Here is a 9,588-nt window from a genome sequence, read left to right on the forward strand (position 1 = left end):
TGTTGATTTAAGGTTGTCTAAATGAATATTTTGAAATGTAAATTAGAAAATGAGAGAGAGAGAGAGAGAGAGAGAGAGAGAGAGAGAGAGAGAGAGAGAGAGAAACATGCTTGTTTAGGTGAGCTTTTCTCGAGAAATTATGTTTGTCAAAAATTGACAAAGTTCCACCAGTTAATGGAATAGAATTATTGGAATGCTGTTTAGGTGATTTTGATAGTGACCCCAAGTAAGTAGATTGTGGAAATAAGTGTGTAGCATTTGTTTAATGCAGGACTGAGAAGGACCAAGGCACTCTTGGCACAAAACAAGCATACCTTGAACCACAACTCATTTAAAGAATTTGTGGATGAGAGACTACAGGAGAATAACTTAAGGAAGGGGCTGAATGGCATTTTCCCCTTGCACTTCTTCCCTTTCCCCAATGCAGTTCTGCCTCCACCAGCTCCAGAGCTGTCCATTATTCCTCCAAGGCAGTCCTTTCTCCAGGGACAACGGATCAAGTTGAAATGCTCCCACCCGGAAGGGCAGCTGGCAGCCAAGTTCTTCTTTTATGAAATTAAAGCAGACAGTGGGTGGACTATACTCCAAGAAGAGTTCAGTAATACCCTGGAAATCACTGCAGAATTTCAGGAAATAAAGAAAACATTTCAGGAAATAAAGAAAACATTTGTCTACACAGAAGAAAACAGTGCAGGACAACTGACTCAACTGAGTAACCGCATTGACGTTTCCATTATAGGTGCATTATGTTTGGCTAGTTCATATCATCAAAAGGCAGAGGGCCTTCTTGGTAGTGGCACCCACCCTGTGGAATGCCCTCCCATCAGATGTCTAGGAAATAAACAACTACCTGACTTTTAGAAGACACCTGAAGGCAGCCCTGTTTAGGAAAGTTTTTAATATTTGATGTCTTATCATGTTTATAATATTATATTGTGAGCTGCCCAGAGTGGTTGGGGAAACCCAGCCAGATGGGCGGGGTACAATTAAATAATAATAATAATAATAATATCCCTTAATTGTGGCAAAGAGTACAAGAGTACCCCCTGGGAGAAAGAGACACTGGAGGCATGAACTATGGGGATGCTTTGGGCTGGATTAAGAGGACAATTTCAGACCTACATTATGGTCCCTGGAGAGACTTCATACAGGCATTGTAGCAGCAGCAACCCTGGTGAGCTGCAGTTTCGGGAGAAAAATAAATCAATCCATATCTCATGTATACTGTTCCAAAGCTTCTCCTGCAGGGGAGGTGAATTTATTTTGAAATCACCCCTTGAAATGAACCTGGAGCTGCTTCAGAGGGGCCCCTGAGAACATGGGGCCCTGAACACACCACTAGGCTGGCTGCCCCTTGTCTCCTACCACTATAGGAGAAGGAGAAGGTCGGGGGGATGTTTTTTCCTTTCCCCCACCCTGAAACTCCCCCCTTCCCTACAAATCCTGAACAGGACAAGGAGGCTCCTATTGCAGGAATAACACAACTAACTATTATTAGACATACACTGCAACATTTTGTGGCAGGTCACCCTGGTCTCCTGCCCTGCCAAACTTGGGCGGTCTTACGTTTTGCAGTTTGAAGGGAAATGGGGCATCGCCAAACAAGGCTCGCTTCTTATTCCTTATCTGTTTATTTGCTTCTCAGGCAGCCTTCGTCCTCCATTCTTCTCTGTGTCCCCGAAGCTTGACACCTACAGCAGTGGGGAGATTGTGAACCTCACATGCTCTGCTCCTGAAAACCTTCTCATGTCGAGTGTTTACTTTGGGAAGGGAAGACTGTTGTATAAGTACAGGCCCCCATCTCCTCTGACCTCCTTTACGTACACGAGGCGCTTGTCTCCTCAAGACAGCGGGGATCATTTTTGCACATACCAAGCTGCAGAATCGAGCTGGAACATCTCATCCCCAAAAAGCAGAAGCATCAGGATTTCAGTGATGGGTGAGGCCTTAAAAATGTGTAATTCCCTTGGAAGACGAAGGGGAAGGCTGCCCTAGAATGTCCCAGGTTCAATCCCCGTTGTCTCCTGGTGGGTCTGGGAAACTCTCCTGCCTGAGGACCTGGAGAGAGATGCTGCCAGTCAGTGTATACAATGCTAGCAGAACCACTGGTCTGACGTGGTTATAAGGCAGCGGGTGATGTTCTCAGATGCCAGGGTTACCTCGGAAGTGGGAACCTTGTTGATATCTTCTCAGACTGCAATGTGGGTCTGTCTTTGTTTCTTGGAAGATAGGGCTGTAACCCATAGTCAAGCATTAATACTTCTTATGAGTAAGAAACCATACAAGGGGCCTGGGGGCATGCTGCAAAGCTCTGACACATCACCCTCATACCATTTACTTTTTTAATAATAATTTTTATTGGTTTTACAATTTGGTTTTACATTCACAGAAAAAAAATCAAATAAAAAAAAATATAGAATTCTCAGACTGCCACCCTCCCTTTTGTGGAGTCCACAAATAACCCTTTTCACTGCAAATCATATTATCCTCCATAAAACACTATTTTCTCCTATATTTCTTTTCACATTGCAATTGTTATTTCAATCTTGATAACGTTTTTAACCGTTTCCAGTGTTCTGTCAAATATATTCCAATTTCCCCCCAGTCCTTATTAAAAAATATATAGCCCTGAAAAAATAGGGAACGCTTCACACATTTACGTGTCATCCTTGAGTTGGGGCCATGCTAATCTTCCCTGTATCATTCCAATTTTAGTACATGTGCTGTCAAAGGGATCACCACCCTCACACCATTGACAGATGGAGAAGGTCTGAAGTGGGGAGACCCCTCTATTGTACCAGTGGAGACTCATAGGGCAATTTAGGGGATGTGATGGCTTACACATGACATGAGTAGTAAGGTAAAAGTAAAGGGACCCTGACCATTAGGTCCAGTCGAGGCCGACTCTGGGGTTGCGGCGCTCATCTCGCTTTATTGGCCAAGGGAGCCGGCGTACAGCTTCCGGGTCATGTGGCCAGCATGACTAAGCCGCCTCTGGCGAACCAGAGCAGCGCACGGAAACGCCATTTACCTTCCCACCGGAGCGGTACCTATTTATCTACTTGCACTTTGACGTGTTTTCGAACTGCTAGGTTGGCAGGAGCAGGGACCGAGCAACGGGAGCTCACCCCGTCACGGAGATTCGAACTGCCGACCTTCTCATCGGCAAGTCCTAGGCTCTGTGGTTTAACCCACAGCGCCACCCGCGTCCCTTGACATGAGTAGTACAGATCCCCAAATGGGGATTAAGAGTTTAGACAGCTAACATTTACCTTCCTGGACACTGCACATTTCCCCTGAATGTTGCGCAACACATGCTGCTGATCTTCTCCTCTCCCCTCCTGAAGTCCAAGTGGGGAATTCATGAACCCACGACTCTCTGTTGACAAACCTGCCTGGATGAACCCGATTTAGTTATGGCTTGCCCCTTAAAACCTCCGTGAGCCACAGACTCCTAATCACTTAGCCATTGTACTCATTTTCCTTTATGGACAACTCCTGTAGCTCCTCCTCTTGCTCCGGTGTTGACAGTGGATCCTCCGTCTGGAGTGGTGAACGAAGGGGGATTCCTGCGCCTCACTTGCTCGGCCATTGGCAGCGACGCAGAGCAAAGGTTCCATTTCTACAAGGATGGGGTCAAGATTTCCTCCAGCACTGAAGAGTCTCTGGCGGACTCCGGAGAACCCAGGAATGCCTTCTCGAACGCCTCTGCAAACACCCTGGTCCAAGTCACAGCCAGCATCCACACTGGGGGATTTGCATGCAGGTATGAGCAGAAACTGAGCAGCCGATGGATCATGTCTCCCTGGAGCCAAACGGTGAATCTCACAGGTGAGCCATGCCCTAATATTTTACAAATATTAATTCATAACAATCCAAATTACATACCCATAATTAGAGATTTCTCCAAATTTCTGGACTTTCCACCTTCCCCTCCATGGGTCCTTTTGTATACCCTCTTAACTGCATATTTTTCCACAATCCGTATTTTAGATCTTCCCATCTTGTCCATAATATTAGTTACATTGCAAGTTTTATTACAATCCTGCTAGGGTTTTCACCTGTTTACAGTGATCACCTAGATAAATTATAAATTTCCCCCTTTCTTTATTGAAGTTTAGTCCTCCTTGGTTCCTGAGTCTTCCAGTCAGTTTTGCCATTTCAGCATAGTCCAACAGTTTTATTTGCCTTTCTTCTCTGGTAGGGACATAATTTTCTTTCCATCTCTAGGCTAGCAGCATCCATGTGGCTGTTGTCGCATACATATAATGTCTTTTCTGTTCCTTTGGTATATTGGTAGACCAATATACTGATAGGTTTTTAACTTCACTGAATTACTGTTACTGTGTCTTCAACAACGGCTGCAATGGAGTCTCTCCTCCCATTATTCATGTTGTTGTTGTTGTTGTTGTTGAGTCGTTTAGTCATGTCCGACTCTTTGTGACCCCCTGGACCAGAGCACACAAGGCACTCCTGTCTTCCACTGCCTCCCACAGTTTGGTCAGACTCATGCTGGTCGCTTCGAGAACACTGTCCCACCATCTCGTCCTCCGTCGTCCCCTTCTCCTTGTGCCCTCCATCTTTCCCAACATCAGGGTCTTTACCAAGGTGTCTTCTCTTCCAATGAGGTGGCCAAAGTCTTGGGGCCTCAGCTTCAGGATCTGTCCTTCCAGGGAGCACTCAGGGCTGATTTCCTTCAGAATGGATAGGTTTGATCTTCTTGCAGTCCATGGGACTCTCCAGAGTCTCCTCCAGCACCAGAATTCAAAAGCATCCATTCTTCGGCGATCAGCCTTCTTTATGGTCCAGCTCTCACTTCCATACATCACTACTGGGAAAACCAGAGCTTTAACTATACGGATCTTTGTTGGCAAGGTGATGTCTCTGCTTCTTAAGATGCTGTCTAGGTTTGTCATTGCTTTTCTCTCAAGAAGCAGGCGTCTTTTAATTTCGTGACTGCTGTCACCATCTGCAGTGATCATGGAGCCCAAGAAAGTAAAATCTCTCACTGCATCCATTTCTTCCCCTTCTTCCCCTTATATTTGCCAGGACCCCTTATTTATACCAACAGCCAAATCCCCTTCTTTCCTTTCTGCAGTTTGGGCACCAAATTCCTCTTCTCCACCCCTGCTATATGCACGCTGGGTGATTCCACTGGTGATCCTGATGGTCCCTCTTGCTTTTTACTGCACAAGAAGGAAGAGAGGTAGGTGATGCTGGAGACTGTGGGCCTCTCATATCATTGGCCCAGTATACCTGAAGGAGCATCTCCACCCCCATCGCTCACTGAGGTCCAGCTCTGAGGGCCTTCTGGCGGTTCCCTCCCTGCGAGAAGTGAGGTTACAGGGAACCAGGCAGAGGGCCTTCTCGGTGGTGGCACTCTCCCTGTGGAACATCCTCCCATCAGATGTCAAGGAATTAAACTACTATCTGAATTTTAGAAGGCATCTGAAGGCAGTCCTGTTTAGAGAAGTTTTTGAAGTTTGATCATGTTTTTAATATTCTGTTGGGAGCCGCCCAGAGTGGCTGGGTAACCCAAAAGGTGGGCAGGGTATAAATAAATTATTATTATTACTACTACTACTACTACTGCTACTACTACTACTACCTATGTATGTAGAAGCCTGCTTAAGATCTTTAGGGGATGATGCTCCTCTCTGGGTCGTGAGAGTGGTGGCCGTGAGAGCAGTGTTGGTTAAAAGCAACAAAACCAAGCATTTATTTTGTCTTCCTTCGTATTGGATGTGGTTAGGATGTGGGAGGGAACCTTCCTGTGTCTGTCCTGTGGAACTCCCAGCCACAAGAGGTTTCTTTTCAGGACCAGCCCTGTCTCACCATCTTTCCTCTCTTTTCTCTTTTCATTTCCACTTTGGAAGCGTTGAAATCCGAGCAGGAAAACAAGGAAGAAGTGAATTCCGAGTACGTTGAAATGTTCAGCTTCACTAGGAAGCCTCGGAGGTAACGGCAAGTAATGCTGGTATAACACTGATGTGATGTGATGTGTTATCTTCATGATTTTTTATTTATTTAAAGCATTTCTTCCAAAAAGTGTTCCTAGACTGGCCAACCAAAACATCAAGGGTGATGGCACACAAGGAGGAAGGGAGGAGCGAAAGAGCCAGCTCAGGCAGCAGTTCAGTTCTTAACATAGTTGGAGGCGAAGAGCACCCACAAACCATGCTTGGAGTTTCCAGAGGGGAGGAAAACTTGAACCCAGAGCCTGGCAACCTGGAAATGCAGGAGAGACTTATCAGTCAAGAGAGGGACAACGTCCTGTTGGCTGGGAGATAAAAGGATGAAAGGCGACTGGAGGAACAGGCAGCGGGGTGTGTCCCAGGCAGAAAAAGGAGCAAAGAAGATTCTTCCACAGATTCTTCATAGAATTGTAGAATTGGAAGGGACCCATGGGATCATCTAGTCAAACCCCCCTGCAATGCAGGGAAATGCAGCTGCCCCTTAGGGGGAATCAAACCTACAACCTTGGCATCATCAGCGCCACGCTCTAGCCAACTGAGCTATCCAGGAAGAAGGACCGATAGGACAAGTTTGGGGGTGGCAGATAAGAAGGGGAAAATACATTAAAAAAACAAAAAAAAGTCCAGTAGCACAGATAAGGAGGGGGAAATTACTGGTAGGTCAGACAGGAGGAAAAATGTCTGTAAGGGATGGTATGTGAAGGGGCAGGAAGAGGTGGAGGCAGAAGGGGCGAAGGGAGCAGAGCAGGATTCCAGGTCGCCGGAGGTTGGGCTAGATGACCCTTGGGGTCCCTTCCAGCTCTATCATTCTATGATTCTAATGTCTATTCTGGACCCAGGAGGGCAGGCAGCTTCTGCTACGTGGTTCTGTCCTCAGACAGATGCTTTGATGGCCGTTTGGACTTCTCACAAGAGGGGGATTCATTGAGTTACTTGGCCGTTCGCCTTTGCTGTGAGCTGCTGTGTGTATTCGCTGTGTAAGAAACTGGGACGGAAACTGTGAAAACATTTAAAAATAGAATAAAATAGTTTAGCGAGGTTATTTTCTCCTCCATTCATGGCTGGGATTGGGAGATTCTTTCTGTCTTTCATATTGAAACCATCACGACTTTCTCCATGAAACCTTTGACAATACAGTGGTACCTCGGGTTACATACGCTTCAGGTTACAGACTCCGCTAACCCAGAAATAGTACCTTGGGTTAAGAACTTTCCTTCAGGATGAGAACAAAAATCGTGCAGCGGCAGCGCAGCAGCAGCAGGAGGCCCCATTAGCTAAAGTGGTGCTTCAGGTTAAGAACAGTTTCAGGTTAAGAATGGACCTCCAGAACGAATTAACCCGAGGTACCACTGTACAATAACTGGCTCCCCCCCCCATTTCTATTTAAGGAAATAGAAACTGAGCTATGGGATTGGCTGCTACAGGATGTGGTTTAGATGCCTTTTGTAAAGAGGTACATTCGTGAAGAATATTCTGCCAAAACATTTTAGTCATGACAGCTAAGTAGATCTTCACTGTGCAGAAGCAGTCTACCTCTGAATTGCTGTGCACTGGAGATAAGCAAAAGAGGATGGTGGCCTGTTTGTGAGTTGCCCAGGAGTGTCCAGCTGGTTGCTGTCAAAACTGGATGATGCAAACCTTCAATTTGCTCCCAACAGCCTTGGGGGGGGATCATCATTCTTTGAACATGACCCTCAATTTCCTTCTCCTTTTCAGGACTCAGACGCCTTTTACTGCCTTGCCACCCCCTGCTCTGCCTCAGCCCCCAATATCACAATCATGGATGGAGAGCGGAGCCAAACCAGCGGAAGACCAGGAGGAAGGTCTCTACAACTACATTCCCCTTCAGGGCAAGAAGAGAGCAGAACGATACAGAGATTCTGAAGAAGAATGAGCCATCGGGCAGATTAAGATATTCAGATGGGGATTTACAACCAGGGAGATGGGGTGGAAGGGGTCAGGGAAGAGGGCAGTGTATTTCTCCCCTCTCCCTGTTTTAGCAGCCTGTAAGATGGCACTGTGGGTTAAACCACTGAGCCTAGGACTTGCTGATCAGAAGGCCGGCGGTTCAAATCCCCGTGACGGGGCGAGCTCCCGTTGCTCGGTCTCTGCTCCTGCCAACCTAGCAGCTTGAAAGCACGTCGAAGTGCAAGTAGATAAACAGGTACCGCTCCGGCGGGAAGGTAAACGGCATTTCCGTGCGCTGCTCTGGTTCGCAAGAAGCGGCTTAGTCATGCTGGCCACATGACCCAGAAGCTGTACGCCGGCTCCCTCGGCCAGTAAAGCGAGATGAGCGCCGCAACTCCAGAGTTGGCCACAACTGGACCTAATGGTCAGGGGTCCCTTTACCTTTACCTTTAAGATAGGTTTGCCGCAAGTAAATTAATTTTTTAAATAAAGTTTGCTGTTGTTGCCTATAGTTGGGGTACATTTTATACTTCACTATCATTAGACCTTTCAGTAATCCACTGTTTATATTTCAAATCCTGCCTGAGACTTCCTGTACGGGTGATACTTTGATAGATCAATGGTCATCAGGCCTCCTTTGATAGAACATGTCATCATTACGTCCTCTTGGTTTGGAGGTTAATTTCGCCAATTCGGTTCCAAAAGGAGTCACTTGTCATGCATTCAGTCACAATATTTAATATCTGCAACGGGCTGAGCATCCGAATGCACTTTTTGCAGCCCTTCCCATCTTACCAAGGGCAAAGGAAAGGAAGAGGCTCTCGGAGGTGTGATGGTCGGCTGGGAGGTGTTGCTGCCGCTTGCCAGACATCAAAGGTTCCCAGAATGCCTTGCAACTCGTAAGCTGCTCTGCAGAACCTGCAAAAACTGGCTGTTCTTGGGGGGAAGAGGGAGGAGGTTTCAGAAGGAGGCATCACGCCTGCTTTGTGCACCCATTTCACCCACCACCCTCTATGTAAAGAGCACACACCGAGCAGGAAAGTGGGAAAAAGAAACTGTGCCAACAAAAAGGGAATGGCAAGACAAACTGTTAGAGTACAGTGGTATCTCGGGTTACATACACTTCAGGTTGCATACGCTTCAGGTTACAGACTCCGCTAACCCAGAAATATTACTTCGGGTTAAGAACTTTGCTTGAGGATGAGAACAGAAATTGTGCACTGGCAGCGCGGTGGCAGCAGGAGGCCCCATTAGCTAAAGTGGTGCTTCAGGTTAAGAACAGTTTCAGGTTAAGAACGGACCTCCAGAACGAATTAAGTACTTAACCTGAGGTACCACTGTATACTGAACTGGCTAGATTAACAGCCAGCGTTTCAAAAAGCATGGGGGAAATGCACAGAATACTTCACAAAATAGTGCTCTAAAATACATACCTGGACTTGTTTCAATTAATGTCTGCAGGAGACTTTGTGAATATTTAAGTTACAATTAGAAAAATCTTAATAATTATTCATAAAGGAAACAGCTTATAAGAAGTAAATAAGGAGGCCAGATACAGGATAAAGGAAGTCTTTTATTTGTATTGTTGTATGTTATGCTTATTGTATGTTATGTTCAAGTTTAATGAGGGTGGATTTCTGTATTGGGGGGCGGGCGGGGGGGGGGGGTTATGTTATGTTGTAAATAAAGTTTCCAATAAAAATTT

General features: G+C 46.2%; 1 protein-coding gene across 1 annotated transcript; it reads left to right on the forward strand.

Annotated features, from left to right (window-relative positions):
* The first annotated feature begins 1,073 nt into the window (after positions 1-1,073).
* Positions 1,074-7,952, forward strand: LOC310746926 (uncharacterized protein). Its single transcript, XM_083581181.1, has 5 exons — positions 1,074-1,939; positions 3,505-3,831; positions 5,099-5,206; positions 5,877-5,958; positions 7,692-7,952. Exons 1-5 carry the CDS (start codon positions 1,747-1,749, stop codon positions 7,867-7,869), a joined length of 888 nt encoding a protein of 295 aa, XP_083437307.1. The 5' UTR covers positions 1,074-1,746; the 3' UTR covers positions 7,870-7,952.
* Positions 7,953-9,588: the final 1,636 nt, after the last annotated feature.

This window comes from Podarcis filfolensis, assembly GCF_964270895.1.
Source record: "Podarcis filfolensis genome assembly, chromosome: 13".
Taxonomy (NCBI): Eukaryota; Metazoa; Chordata; class Lepidosauria; order Squamata; family Lacertidae; genus Podarcis; species Podarcis filfolensis.

What these genes read in the sequence shown, in the direction of transcription:
- LOC310746926 (XM_083581181.1), top strand. Translation starts at nt 1,747, where the DNA reads ATGTCGAGTGTTTACTTTGGGAAGGGAAGACTGTTGTATAAGTACAGG. An exon ending in CTGCACAAGAAGGAAGAGAG is followed by an intron (nt 5,207 to 5,876) that starts GTAGGTGATGCT and finishes CCACTTTGGAAG; the next exon opens with CGTTGAAATCCGAGCAGGAA. An exon ending in TTCACTAGGAAGCCTCGGAG is followed by an intron (nt 5,959 to 7,691) that starts GTAACGGCAAGT and finishes TCTCCTTTTCAG; the next exon opens with GACTCAGACGCCTTTTACTG.